Below are 15,064 nucleotides of genomic sequence, written 5' to 3' on the forward strand. Positions count from 1 at the left end.
GACCAGAGCATAGAGTCACTGTGCACACCGTGGGGAGATAAGACTGAGCAAGTGGCACAGCCCTCCTCTAAGGGGCCTCATCTGTCACACAAAGAAAGGTGGATACGATCCTTTAGTCAGGTGGAATCCACCACACAGTTTCTAAGCTGGAGAGTGACAGATCAAATCTACATTTTGGATGTTCCTCTTTGATGGCAGAGCAGAGGATGGCTAGTGGGGGGTCAAAGTAGACAGGGAGACCACTAAGGAGATCCTACAGCGGGAGCAACGAGAGCTTGGGCAAGGGATGGAAATGCACACTATTGCACAGGGTGTGAGCTTCGGAACCCTAGGTCGTCTCAGCGGGCCTCTGCCTCCTGCAGCTCAGAAGTCTCAGTGCAGTCCTGACATTTAGGGATCCTCGCGGGTGCCGCTGGGCCCGAGCTCAGGGGGCTGTGGTCTGACTCTCAAGACATTCATCACGCCTCTGCCTTCCCCTTGCCAAGCCTGGAACATGGCTTCAGATGGTTTTTGTCCCCATGCCCCCAAACCTGCTGGCATGTTCTTTTGGTGTAAAAACCCTCATATGAACCACAGCAAAGCTCACTTTGGTAACTGTGTAGATTTAAGTCCTGTCATCTACAGATTTGAGAGCTGAACTCTGTGCACCAAAATCCATCTGTGGACAGTCAGCAAAAAATGTACATATCTTGACTTTTATGTATGAGAGATAAGAAGTATCAGATGAACAGTCTTTTTTTTCTCTCATGAGTTAAAACACAAACTACTTCTCTGTGTGTAATGGTTGTTTGAACAATTAGGACAGTGATGGTCCATCAGATAACACCTTAAAACCTTCCTGATTCATGCTGCTGAGCTGAGTGCTACAACTTGTGGATCTTTCTGCTAACGCTGTTATCTCTAAGGACTGATAAAGAGTTTGCAAGCTTTTCCACTTAAAACCCCAGATAGCAAGCACACCAAAGCTTGAATTGTGAGGTTTTTTGCCTGCTTATTTCTTTGTTTACCTTCTTAGCATTCGGGAAGAGCACAGGGATGAATCTGAAATTCATGCTTCCTTGTTTTATGAACTCGATCTGCATCTGGAACAGCAAGAATTTGAAGGTTTGATTTCAGGAATGAGGAGGAGGAGTTAATGGCACCCACAACCATGCAAGCCCCCACAGTATTTTTATTCTGATTTCCTTGAGTGCCACACACCGAGACTTTTAAGATCTCCCTGTTACACATGCGTGCCATTCACTCGTTCATTAATCATTTATTGAAGGCCTATTAAAAGTCACACTCTGTGCTAGACTTTGGGTTTCAAGGATTAGGAGGATACCTTCCAGGGTGTGCTGAGCTGCCTTGTATTGGCTCATGAAAGCCAGTTGTAGGCATTCCTTCCTAATTCTGTGTTCAGTGATTTTACACTGGTAGCTTGAAATTGGCCATAATGAGAGTATTTATACCATGGAAATGGGGAAATGCTACAAATCTGGGTTTTTGCTTTTTGTTTTTGTTTTTTTGAGAACCAGTTTACCAGAACACGGTGACACAATTCCTATCCTCCCAAAGCCAGCAGATTGGTGAGCAGGAAGAAGGGTAAGCTGCCAACCACTGTGAAAAGTAGAAACAAAATGGGGGCCATCCATTCTGCATCAGTGATTTGAAGGACAGTTACAAGGGAGGTGTCACTTAGATACTGAAAGACAAGAAGAACTTGGTCAGGCAGGGGAAGTAAGGGTAAGGGGAAGGACATTCTCAGTAGAGGAAACAGCACGAGCGAATGTATGGAGGTGCGAAAGAACGTTGGTGGGGTTGGGATCAGCTAGCAATGCTTTGTGGCCAGAGCACAGGATGGGCTAGAGAGGGAGTGAGAGATGAGGCTGGGCGCCACTGTGAGGAGCTCTGCCCGCCACACTGTAGGTTCCCCACACAGTTCCAGTTTGCTCTGACACTGCGGTGGCCTCCAAAGACTTAGCTGCCAAGAACTCTATCAAACCCAGAATTTTCAAGGTGAGGGGAGCTGCAGTCTTCCCAATGCTGTGACCAGCACAAAGCTCTCAGTCATCTGATGACAGGGAGATGAGGAATTACGTGTTCCCAAGTATTTCATCTTCCAATTGATTTTTTTATCACTGAGAAGTCTTCATTGTGCAGGGGAATAAAAACAGGACAGAGAAGAAAGTGACAGTGGTGACAGCTGGTTATTGAAGTCACCATAGAAACCCCCTCATAAACACACACACACACTCACGCACATACGCGAATGCTCCACGAGGTTTTTTTTTTTTTCCCCTCAGAACCATGTCTTTTAAAACGCAGAGGACCAAAAGCATATTTTAAAATGATCCATGTACTGTGCCCCGTGAAAACACCAATCACCAGGACAAACATGTGAAAAGAAGGGCACAGGATTTCTAAGTTACAAGTGAAGAAATGGATTTAGTCTGACTTCCACCCAGGACACTGAACGCATACAGTTTTGCTCATCCACTAGGCTGCCCAATCTGCTGGCGGGCCAGACAGCAGCAGCCTCTGCTAATTTTCTCTCCTGTTTCCAGATACTGGCTTTTTGTGAAGTCGTTGGCCCCATGATGCAGTAACTCGTGGCTACCTCTTCGTTCCCTCTGTCCTAGAGGCTTCTGCTGCCTGAAGGGGACCGGGAGGGAGGTCTTCTTATGTGGTCTCTTCAACCCCTCCAGTGATAAGGCAGGGCCCAAGGCATCGTTGTCCCCAGAAGACTGAGTCTGGACTGTCCCCAGAACTGAGTTTGGTTCCTGGCGGGGCACCGTCAGCCAAGCTCTGAGGTTGAGCATTGCCACACACCAGCAGAGCCTGACAGGCTTCCTCAGGAACTGGCAGGGACCTGGAGCCCTTCCCACACACCAGCTGTCAGCTCCCAGGACTGGCAGGTTCCTAGAGATGCAGACAGGACATGGAGTGCTTTGGGGCTGTGCAGACATGCAGCAGCCAGCCGTGACCATTTGCTGGGCCCTGCCCATGGGCTGTCAGGCTGGGAGAGGATGCACTGAGGGCATGCTTAGCTCCTGATTCCTTGGCCTTACTCTCTGACCTCACCACCTTGCCTTGGCCTTTACTTTGGGTTGGTTCTAATCTCAAATAAATGGTCGGCACTTGGTAGAAGAGGAGACAGACGGGGAAGCCCCCCCCCCCCTTTTTCCTGTGCTCCTGATCCACAGGACAGACCTGGACTTAAGTCAGCTTCCGCTGAGGTAAAGCTGCCGGTCTCATGCCTGCCTGTGTCCTGCCTTGTGCCGCTCACTTATTCTGTCGGGGCCACTTCAGCGTCCTGCCCCACATTCCTGTCTTAGTTTGTGATCCTTTCTGTCCATTCCAGCTGCCTGTGGAATGTTCCAGTTGGAATGGAGCTTACAAGTTCTAGTCCAGTGGATGTCAAGCCTTTTTAAATCTTAGAACCCTTGGTAAACAAACAAGCCTGAGAAAGGCAAACCAGCTCTGGCTGAGGTGGGGTGGGAGCCCCAGAGCCGCCCTGACCTCCAGCACTTATGGGCACCCAGTAGGGACTCCATAGGACATTCTGAAAGTCACGAGTCTAGTCCAGTGTCCTAGTCAAGCAGGACCGGTCTCCACAGCATCTCTGTCATCCTGGAAAGCAGGAGGATCGCTAGCTCACAAAACAGCCGATTTCAAAGCTGGGTGATAATTTCGGTCAGAATATTGTATCAGCTGCTGAGCAAGCTTAACTTCCTATACATTTCTCCCACTGGCTTTAGTTTGGCCCGGCCCCATGGTTCAGGTGTGGCAGTGGACTGTTGCTCATCTATCACGAGCCCAGAACAATCCCTTCCCTTGATCTGGGCATCGAGATGTACCACACACTTCACAGACGTAATTTCATTGATCTTCACGACACTGTTAGGTATTAGTGAGCGGTCGTATGATCGGGGACGCGGAGGCACAGAAGGGTCTAGGCAGTTGGCCCATGGTCCCCAGCTATACACGGGGAGGCGGAACTTGAACCACGTCCGACACAGCGGCCCACGTCCTTTGCACGACGCTGCTCTGCGTCTCTGGTAAGTCAGGGGACAGAACAGGACACAGATGCAGGAGCCCGCTGTCCTCAGAGCCCTGTCCCAGGCCCTCTTGGGCCTTCCCTTTGTTGGTAACCAACCAAGCCAGCAGAGCACTGTTTTCCAGAGCCCTGGATGTTCGAGATCACAGAGGACTCTCCCCTTGCTCGTGACAGGAGCAGAGTCCCAGAGACGTGGTCACTTGGCCACAGTCCCGAAGGTCGACGGGGCCAGAACCGACATCCCCCACTCCTGCCTGGGGTTCCTCACCCCTCACCGTGCCACCTTCAGTCGGTGTCTGGCGGGGGACAGGCCTCGGCGCAAGCCGCCCGGCTGCCCGCACCACTCACCATGCGGTGAATGTACTTGGTATGTAAGCCGTGCTCGTCCTCGTCCAGCTGCGACTCGGCGCCTTCCACGTCCTGTTTGTACTTGGGGCTGATTGCCACAATTATCATCACTGTCTTCTGTTAAGGAGACAGAAAGCATGTTTGTGGAAGTGGGAAGTGGGGTCCCCTCGGGGACGGCACGCTGGACCCCGGCCAGCGTCCTGGCAGACCCCGACGCCGGGCCGGCCCCCCTCCCACGCGGCGCGAACCTGCAGGGTCCCTGCCGGGCGCCTCCCGCCAGCCCGGCCCGCGGCGGCTCGCACCGTGGCCGACGGCCCTGCGCCCGCGTGAGCCCCTGCCCCGCGGCTGGCTGGAAGCCGGCGCTCCGGCGGTCACGGCGCTCCGGCGGTCACGGCGCTCCCGGGGCCGGGCAGCAGCCCCTGCGCACAACGCAAGCGCGAGCGTCGGGCTGCAGACAAAAGGGAAAGCCACAAACCCCGGCCTGCCGAGCCTCTGTCCCCCACCGCTCCCTCCGAAGGCGGCCGCTGAAGCCGCCAACACGGCCACACTGGCAGCAATCAATTTCTATCTTGTTAAAGCACAGAGCGTCCCGGTGGTCAGTATAGATTCTGTCAGTGGAAAACAAATCACAGGGCGGCGAGTGGGCGCCTGGGGGGCGGGGGTGCACGGCACGGGCAGCCCCCCCCCCAGCTCTGCAGCCCAATCCTGCAAAACACTTGGGGTGGCCTCGGATTAAATTGAATTCTGCCGCTCCCTCCCCACTCCCTGCCTTCATTTCCTCTTTTCCTATTCTGGTCAAAAAATTGTTTGCTCTGATTGTTATCAACCACCTGTGTCTGGTTTGACCGTTATTTCCTGCCTGTGCGTGTCCACGAGGGTGACCCCATCCTTCCTTTCCAGGTCTTTGCACGGCTGCCAACAAGGGAGGCTTTGTTGGGACTTTCTCAGCTTTGGACTTGGTGGGTTTGCCAGCGCTTCTTTTATAAAATAACTCCACAAGCGAATTGTCTTTTTCACCAGAAAACGAGCTCAGAATTTGGGAATGTACTTACGTCTCTGAGGTAGCGTTCCATCCACTTAATGATATCAATGCCTCGGATTCTATCCTCAAATATGTCAATCTACGAGAAAAAGATGTGGGAGGTGGCTCTTAATGAGAAGCTTTCTTTAGATGCAGAGCAAGAGAAAACACAAGAGACTATACGCATTTAAGATGGGAAAAATTACAAATGCTTTTTGCAGGGAGGAACATGTAAGTCTAAAAAACAAAATACAATTTTCTTCAGCTGTTCCCTACTTCAACATTAGTAGGCATTTTAAGTATTTAATATCCATAATTAGGATATAGTGGTACACATCAAAATGTATCTTTGGCTACACAATAATTATGTTTTAAAAATCTGAAAGACATAGTAGACCAAGTTGGATATAAGCCAGCAATATATAGATATCTGTAATTTGAAAGGCTAACATGATATCATCCGGGAACATTTTAATGAATGTGTCGGTGTGCAAGTACCGAGATACAATTCTGGTGCTTTTCTTGCATTAGCCAGGTCATTATTATGGTATTATGTCCAGTTTCGATCTATACGTTTAAAAAGGATTGTATGAAACTTGGAGCAAATCCAAGGAACAGTCACAGAAACAATTACTGAGATGGTGGGAAAAGGTTTATGATGAAAGTCAAGGAGCAGAACTCTTGGGCCTTGAAAAGGCTGATATTAAATATCAAGTCTCTGAAGGAATATTTGAAGGGGAGAAAAACCAGTTATTTTCTATTTTTTTCAGAAGACCAAATAAGGCGGCCTTTCTGGGGCTCCGGCTTGTCCTGCAGCCAGAGTCATGTACATGTGTACAAGGTGCTCTTGCTTAGAAGACAGATTATGTACTAGAATGGGTGAGTCGGGGAGAGTGTCCTCGAGGAGGGGTTACTTGATCCAGCCACACTGCTCCCAGATCAGTTGTCCTAAATGTCACTCCGCCATTTAAGAAGGATCAAGTCCTTGCCATTCAGCAAGCTTGCCGTGCCATCTACCACCCAGCCTTACCTTTCTTCCTCATGTGCCCTGTCTACTTTACTCCCTGGCACCCTGAAAGCATAGCACAAGCCTCCCTGCTCTGTGAATTCTCCCCACACGCTGACTTCCTCGTCCTCCCCTCACCTGCCTCTGCCCCATCATGACCAGTGGTACCAGACAGTTAACACATTATTGTAACATCCTTTCGTTTACTAAGTGTCTCGTTTATGTCTGCCTTATCTCTTCAACCTGCCTCTACTCTTCCTGTGGAACCAGAAAGTGCCTGGAGTACACCAAACTGTCAGACACTACAGTACATAACGCAAGTTCAGAATATGTTTCTTTACCGATGGAATGTCAAAGATGGAATGCCTTTCCTTTTGGGTTGGATGATTCCTGCTTTAAAATGTTGGATGGCCAATGACCACATGAGGTACTCTTGAGAAAGCTTGTGTAGCTTTCTGTGACTGGATCAGTACCCACTTCTATTATATGAGGCAGAAGCAATATAATGTCGGGGTTGAGAAGAAATGGACAGCTTGTCTCTACTCTTGGCTTCTGCACTTCCCAATTACATAACTTTAAAAACATAACTGAAATTCTCTAAGTCTTATTATCTTTATTTGTAGTATGTGGTTAATAAACCTACTTCCCAGGATGGTTGTGAGGATTAAAACAATTGGACATGGGAAAGGTATATCTAAATGCCAGGCTTGAAGTAAATACTCAGTAAATGGTTATTTTAATTGTTAACCCAGTACCTAAATCATTCCTTGCTACTGAGGTGGGCTTTCTGGGAGGCACAGTGTGCTGGACTGTCTCTCCAGATCTCCACCAAAGTCCACACCTTCTGTCAGACGAACTTCTCCACACAGCCACTGTTACAGGCCAAATTGTGTCTCCCCCAAATTCATTATTTGAAGTCTTAACCACCCAGTGCCTCAATGTGACTGTATTTTGAGACAGAACCTTTAAAGAGGTAATTAAGGTGAAACGGGGTCCTCTGGGTGGGCCCTGATCCAACATGGCTGGTGTCTTAGAAGAGGAGATTAAGACACACAGAGCAAAGACCCCATGAAGACATAGGAAGAAGACGGCCATCTACAAGCCAAGGAAGAGGCCCAGAATGAAACCAATCCTGCCGACACCTTAATCTTGGACATGTCCAGCCTCTAGAACTATGAGAAAATAAACTTCTATTGTCTTTACAGCAGTGCTAGCAAACTAATACAGCCTCTATCTTCAGGTTGTTGTAACTATTGTTCCCTTGTCTCTTTAGACCTTGGGGTGGTAGCAACTCCCTGCTTTTGCTAGTCCCAGGATATTGCTCTGTTCCCTGTGGATTTCTTAAAATTTACCTAGAGCTTTGAAAATAGTCCTTTCATTAAACTTCCCTTAGATTACCCATTAAGTGGGCCCCCCCCCCCCCCACTTAGGGGCTCTTGATGTATCAATATAGTAACTTAGCTGTCCAGGGTGGGGCTCTGTGATTCTACTACAAGGCTTCATAGTGATCAGGATCAAGCACAGACTTAAATTCTAAGTAGCCCCTGATTGGTAGGTCATAAAAACCTGTCCTCTTTCCCAAGGGCAATCAGTATGCTTATTTGAAAATGACCAAAAATAAGATCTTTTCTGAAATGTTGGCCTTATGACCCGTAATTTGATTTTATGTTGTGGTTGCCACAGTGCTTTCTTATTTCAGAAATGAGAAATTGAAATGTTGGTTTCTATACAGTCACTAAGTTGGAATGTATAAATTGTACGCATCTTAAACTTGAGGACACTCCCATTAAAAAAAATTACAAAGAAAAAATTCAATAAAAACTGTTAAATAATGCTAAGCAATCATTAAAATGGATGTTCAGTTACTAAGTATTTCCTATTTATCCTTCAACATTGCTATTCATAGATATTTTCCTCAATTTTTCACCACTCTCTGGAATTCACTGTCACTAAATACCCCAAGGGGGCCTCTGGGAAGGAAAAGACATGATCTCAGTGTTTTAGGAAAGCCAGCCTTTTCAGTGGCCTCCTGTGGTATTTTATTTATCCTACAGGAGAACGTACATGACTTTAAGCTGTGCTGCTGGAAAGCACTGCAGGGAAACGTGGAGAGTGTGTGCTTCCTGAGAGTCCTTGGGCCAAGATCACAGTGCCCTGCAGGGCTGGGCTGTCACCTCCCCTAGAACTAGACTAGACCAGCTGAGAACCTGGCCATGGATTTCTCACCCAGAGCGTCATGGCCACATCAAGGTGTGTGGAAGGCAGCTGGGCACAGTGGGCCTTGTGCTTCAGGCCTCACAGCCCAGTGTCCAGCAGAAGGACCTGGTACAATAAGCAGGTGGCCTGGGGAAGCCTGCAGCCTCCTTCACCACACGAATCACAGCCAAAGCAGGCGTGCTCAGTGAAAAAGGGCAAAGGTCCAAAGTGCAGCAAGGGCCCGGCATTTCCTTCAGGCCAGGGGCCAAGCTGCATTTGCGGTCAGCATTAACTCACACCGTTCTAGCAGCTCCGAGGTACTCAGGGTCGCTCAAAAAGCATGCAAGAAGTAAGTGCGGAGACTCTGGATAGCTTAACATCTAGAAAATAAGTACCTACCTCCACGGCATTTAGTTCATCATCACATAACTCAAATAATAGAGTTTAAAACCTCAACGGTTATTTATATATTTTTTCTCCCTTTGTTTTTCTTCTCATTGTACTCACTTTAATTGTTCAGCTTTCTCTTGGGATAAAATACTTACTGCAGTTTGGAAGCCATTTACCAACAAGAAGTTCACGAATTTCACCACCTCCATGGCTGTGTCCATAGAATAAGTGATGAAGACTTTGCCTAAGAGAGATTTTTCACATTTATTAGAAACTAATCAGATTATTCTATTCCGAACACTTGTAAATTGCGTGCAATGCCTTTTGTCTTTCTAGAATAATAAAGTGAAACCTTGGGATGGAAGTGGTCGGAGGGCTTAGGCCTGCAGCTGTGTGAACTGCTGTCCTCAGGACATAGATGCACAGGCCCCAAGAGGCCAAGAGGCAGGGGGTCTGTCTGAGGGGGTGCCAACTGCCGTGTGTGCGGGGAAAGAAGAATGCTGGCAGCCTGAGACAAACCAAGGAGGTCTGCTGAAAAACCACATGATGCATTAACAAAATCCATCACCCAGAACACACAGGTCCTTGAGATCAGGCCACCTCCTGGTTTCTTAGAGACACTTGGCACAGTGCCTAAGGAATACTCTCACAGCAGACCAAGAAGCCGAACCTTGCTAAGGGGCCGCCCAGCAGTGTCCTCTTTTGATCTCATGATGCTCTCTGCTGCCCTGAATTCTTGCTTGACAAGAGCAGTTAGGGGAGAGGGAGGAAGGGGTTCCTTACCTCCTCCTGCCCCTTATCCACTCACTGGTGGGAGAAAGGCCAGGAAGTTGGGGTCCACTAAAGCAGAAATGTTAGTAGGAACATCAGCGGCATGAAGGACAGATGTCACCTTTGGGCATCCAGCGTCACTGCCTCCCTGCCTCCTCCCTAGGTCAGCCTGTAGCCACAGATGGCATTGTGCCCACAAGCCTGACCGAGTCAGGACGCAAACCAATGTTTTCTCAGGCTAAAATCTTGTGGGAAATTATCTGGCCAGCATGTTAATGTGACAGATGAATAATCTCTGCGTGTTGGCTTTTAGTCTGGAACGGACAGGCTCAATCTCAGGAAGTCCCTGGGGCAGAGAGTGGAGAAGAAAGGAAGGCTCGAGAGAAAAGAGAAGTGTGCCTGTATTCATCTATGCTTGGGCTCTGGTTTTTTGGAACAAATATCTCAAAAAGAAGTGTGTACAATGGTCATATTGACTCATTTAAGCAGCCAGGCATACTGATAGCACCCAGTGTATCCTTAACACCTGATATTCAACCAACTCCTATGTAAGAATTTTAGGACTCCTTTATAGACTATAGTAAGATAAATATGATCTATAGACTGACATCGGGGTTATATCCTATGCAGGGCAACATCCATTCTCCAGAAATACTCAGGATTAAAATGTGTAAGATTTTAGGAAGATTAAAAAAATTTTTTGAATGATAAACAACAGTGGATCCTTGGCATAAAAATCTTCCAGAGTTCTGAATGACTAGCGAGCACAGATTCCCCAGATGGGAGTTAGCAAATGCAAAAGGCTTGATTTTCATGTTTGGTTCAAAGAGGCACCCAGATTTGTAAAGGGTTTCTTAGAGTTACCTGAACTTCTCTAGCAAGCACAACAGAATATAACAATTTTACAAGTAGCAGCTGTTTTCATAAGATTTCTGGAACTTACTGTCCTGACTGACCTTAATATGAGAGTGTTTTGGTGATATTTCAACATTTCTGGTTCTGGCTGCAAAATATGGAAAAAGAATCATCACCTGACACTTAGTCGAATGTTTCTTTAAATAAAAGGCTTAGTTTGCATTTGGTTGTAAAACAGTATGGAGAATGTGAGACCGCTTTTTCCAAACAAGATTGCTCATTCCTACAGGAAATGACCTCGTTCTTGATGGCTGCTGCTAATTTATGGCGAAATGCTAGGTCCCTGGCCAATACCACATGGACATCCAATCAATTTACCCAGGGACAAGTCCACTCAAGAGCATCATTTAGAAGAGAGAAGCATTGGGGTTACTTGTCATTGGAGAATATGTTTAAGAAAATCTCGTGGTAAGCATTTTGTGAGTATTACTGGTAGTGTCAGAATCACTAAAAACATTCATACAAAATGCCAGTTATTTTTTTAGCGAAGAGTAAAGAAGTAAAATTTATTTCACTGTGTATATGAGAAATATCCAAGATTATGGGTGAATAATCATCAAGTACTCTGAAAATATAAGACCTGACAAAAAGAAGGAAAAACAACATTGCAAACAACTTACGTAATTCTTCTGGCAAATTGCTTGTTTTCAGAGTTCCTCTGGCTGGAAGGTTACTAAGGGGTCTAGGGACAGCGGCTGGGGATGGAGCCTGGGGACCTAGTGGTCTCAGCTCTGCAGGACACTCCAAGGACTCCTCGGGAACTCCAGCTCGATGAGGTGGCTGGTTATACAGTAGGTCCCTGGAAAAGAATATGTTTAGAGTAAAATTTTCATTTTTTACAAAGGCAAACCCAGAGGGACAGGAAGCCTTTAAGATACCAGTGAGCTAGCTCTCCCCTCTGCCTCCGTTTCTTTTCTGAGCCAGAAGGACGAGCGTTGCTTCATTGAATTTGAGTCAATAAGTAATTCGGTTGGCTGCCACATGGAAGGACCCGTGTTAGGGGTCGAAAGAGGGAGCTTGATTTGATTTCTCCATTCAAGGACTGTCTAATTGGGAAGATAAGTGGTATATGTACAAGGCAGACATGGTCACCAATAAAAGAAAGTAGTATAATGGGTGATATACAAGGTTGGTGATATAGGCATTCAGATAAAAAGACAGGACTTTTAACTCACAATAGATAATATTTAATTATGTATCAAAAGGTAGAAAAGGCCTTGCAGGTTTAAAGTATTTATGTTGTTGCTAATATATGGATGAAAAACCCGATTTTGAAGACTCTTTAGAGAAGTTTCTACCACACTGTTATATGGCATCTTTATTATTTTTTTGGTTGCCAGTATTTCCCTGCATGTCGTGCTGAGAACCACCAGATATACTCATGGAGATCTGGAAAGCGGAAGGAAATGGAAGCCATGCTTCCGCCACTTCTGAGGTTCCTGTGGAGAAGTGCTGCCGTGAGGTGCGGAGTTCCTCAGGAAGCACCCCAATGCCCTATTACCAGCCTCCTGTGTCAGTGTGAGGGCTCCGGCGTCCATTTGGGGCCAGTGCAGATCAAGCAGGCACAGAATGGATCCAATCGTTGCAGCGGTGGCGGCTTCCTGATTCTGGATTGTACTCTGGAGGCAGCATGGCCTCCAACGGAGAGTTCTCTGGTGGCTTTCTATCTTCGGCCCCTCTCCCTGTGACGGAGGAAGCAGCTTCTTCGGTGCCCTGTTCTGTGGTGCTGCTCTGGGATCTTTCCTAGAAGCCTGGCCTCAAGCTTGCTCCTCCAACCTCCAACAATTCTGTAAGCGCCCGCTTCTCTACGTTAAATCCCTTCTGCTGAAAACAACTAGAGTTGTTTCTGGGTTTCTGTCACTGAATCCTGACTGATAGGGGGACTAAAACTGCGTCTGTAATGTTTCATTTCCTTAAAAAAACTCCAAAGGACATGTGGCAATATGTTAACATTTAAAAAATCTAGGGAGTTGGGAACATGGATGTTTGTTATTTGTTGTAGGTTTGAGATTGTTTTAGAGTCTAAATTTTAGAAATGGTTTTGATTTCAAAATCGATGTGTCTCTGCCCAGTTTTTATAGATTGTTGCATATGCTTATATTTTTACCCAAAAGAGTAATAAAAATTTTGAAAGTCTTATGCAACGGGATTTAAAATAAAATTACACAGAATCTCAAGTGTACTATATTTCTGAAGTGTGAATGTTTGAGGAAATTAATTTTATTTTAGATTTTTACTAATATATATATTTAAAAAATCCCTATACAATATGCCTTCATCTAATGGGGATCCTGTTCCATGTCCTTTTTGCATTAAGTTCCTTTATATTGAAAGCTGCTTGGTTGTTATAGAACACAGTTGTTCATTTGTTAAATATTAAATGTTAAAGCTTTGATCATGTTAAAAAACTTCCATGTGAAAACATGGATATTAATGACAGAATAAAGTTTCTGTGTCAAGGTTCCCTTTCAAATGTATCACTAAGAGGATTGGCTTCATTACCTGAACTTATTTTTCATTATCCTAAAATGATAAAATAAATCCAAGGAGACCATAGCAGGCTTAAATCGAAGTTACAAAAGCAATTACTCTGTGCTAACTTCACAATTCTTCTGGTAAATCTAAAAATATTTCAAAATAAATGTTTATTTAAAAAATTACTGTTGCCTCCCTATTCAATGCCGGTGGACGTGTTTCATAAAGATGCTTAAGTTTTGTTTGTTTTCTTGGACTTGCACGCATTTCTTATGCAAGAGTACTTACCTGGTTGTAAAACCACGTTTTCTTAATTTCATTATTTAAACTCCATGCAATTTTTTAAAGTTTACTTATTTAAATAATCTCTACACCCAACATGGGGCTTGAAGTCCCAACCCCGAAATCAAGAGTTGCATGATTCTCTGACGGAGCCGGCCACGTACCCCAAACTCCGTGCAATTTTGTTCTTAAAAAATAAGGGGTCTGGAAAGAAAATGTGAGAATGTACGGGCTTTTGAGGAAGAGGAAAGCAGGCATGTGCCTCGTCTGCCATTGTAAATAGAATGGGCTTTTCTTCTTTTAATAAACTTCCTGAGCTAATTACCAACTTCTGCATTTCTGAAAAATCTGCTTTAAAAGGACCTTTGTATCTCATTCGGTTCTCAAAACAGAATATAAGTTTACTTTGAGTGGTAGGTAAAAATCGTGCTTGAGCAAGAGCACACGTTTCATCTACTCTTCAATTTTGTCTTAAATTAAGAAGTTCCATTTCTAGGAGTTCTTCCTCTGTATTTTAGATCCATAAATTAAGAGAAGAGGAAGATGTGAAGAAGAGCCAAAGGAGAACAATGAGGAGAGACATGACTGAAGGTTACACAACTGGTCTGGTCAAGCAAAACCAGAAATGGTTTTCTGGAAGAAGTATCGGAAAGACCTAATAATGGCACTCCATATGTGTGGGTGCTTATATTACAAAAGAAAACAACGGGCTTTTTAAAATTGCTACTGAGAGCTAACTGAATTTAAAATTTCAAAGACATGGGTTTAAACAGGTGTAGAAACTAGGGATATAAGCAAGAATTTCCAAATGGTGGACGTCAGTCACAGTAAAAATAAAAATCTATTTCTGGGCTAAAAGGGCAGGTGACTTGACAGTAAAAGGAGAGGGTGTCACTTGGCATCTTAAGGGCATTTCCTTCAAGAGAATTTTGACGAGTCACCAGTGGCTTTAATATGTCTGGTGAGGAGATTCCTGTCCACCAGCTGCCATTTCGTCCAGACTGGAAGAGTCTATTCCCCGTGGGGCTCGGTTACTAGCCTGGGTAGCACACCAATGGAGAGTTTTGATACATCTTGATCCCACTGGCGTCATTTTTTCCCACTAAAATACGCCTGAGAGTTGGCCCTGTCATAGTGATACCTTGGGAGCCCTGGGGAGGAGTGGTCTCTTTGTGCGGGCCTCTGGTCTTGGTCCCAGGGGCCGGGGTAGTTCAGGACAACCTTCTGCACAGGATGCGGGCCCCTCACGCTGGCTCCAGGGACGGGCTGCCCGCACACAGCCGGCTGGACCACTTGCTGGTAGGCCGCTCGAGGGTGGTCGTGGCCACCTGTAGGTGAAGACAGCAAAGTGAACAGGACAGAATGACTCTAGCACCTTCATGTGAAAGAGGCTCAGTGCCAATTTTTGTCTCAATACCGTGGGTTCCAGATATCAGTTACCACCTCTGTAATGCTTGCCATATTTCTGTACTATTATTTACTTGATCGTTTTCATTAAATTGAGTCATTTTTTCCCTAAATAAAAACATCTGTGAAATCACGAGTTTGGTGTTCTAATTGGAAAGCACAGAGTGCCACACAGGCCTCTGTTCTAATAAGATATTAGGATAATCCAACCAGG

General features: G+C 45.8%; 2 protein-coding genes across 8 annotated transcripts in view; one reads left to right on the forward strand and one right to left on the reverse strand.

Annotated features, from left to right (window-relative positions):
* Positions 1–14,578, forward strand: part of LOC103676991 — an 88,234-nt gene extending 73,656 nt beyond the window's left edge. The window contains exons 2-4 of one of the 5 annotated variants that reach the window (XR_005834321.1): positions 10,916–11,094; positions 12,027–12,475; positions 13,962–14,578. The gene's annotated coding sequence lies outside the window, so the exon portion shown is untranslated. Of the gene's footprint in view, positions 1–5,521; positions 6,288–10,915; positions 11,095–11,395; positions 11,478–11,499; positions 11,815–12,026; positions 12,864–13,961 lie in introns of those variants that run through there. The other 4 variants (XR_572299.2, XR_005834319.1, XR_005834320.1 and 1 more) reach the window with 4 other exon arrangements.
* Positions 1–15,064, reverse strand: part of TRAF3IP2 (TRAF3 interacting protein 2) — a 39,484-nt gene that overhangs the window by 1,887 nt on the left and 22,533 nt on the right. Inside the window, exons 3-8 of one of the 3 annotated variants that reach the window (XM_008706214.2) lie at positions 14,585–14,771; positions 11,307–11,485; positions 9,156–9,244; positions 5,440–5,508; positions 4,388–4,504; positions 1,008–1,082 (exon numbers count right to left, since the gene is read on the reverse strand). In XM_008706214.2, the coding sequence (XP_008704436.1) occupies positions 1,008–1,082; positions 4,388–4,504; positions 5,440–5,508; positions 9,156–9,244; positions 11,307–11,485; positions 14,585–14,771 (716 nt within the window). Of the gene's footprint in view, positions 1–1,007; positions 1,083–4,387; positions 4,505–4,635; positions 4,683–4,862; positions 5,410–5,439; positions 5,509–9,155; positions 9,245–11,306; positions 11,486–14,584; positions 14,772–15,064 lie in introns of those variants that run through there. The other 2 variants (XM_040627643.1, XM_040627644.1) reach the window with 2 other exon arrangements.

Source organism: Ursus maritimus, unplaced genomic scaffold, assembly GCF_017311325.1.
Source record: "Ursus maritimus isolate PB19 unplaced genomic scaffold, ASM1731132v1 scaffold_13, whole genome shotgun sequence".
NCBI lineage: Eukaryota > Metazoa > Chordata > Mammalia > Carnivora > Ursidae > Ursus > Ursus maritimus.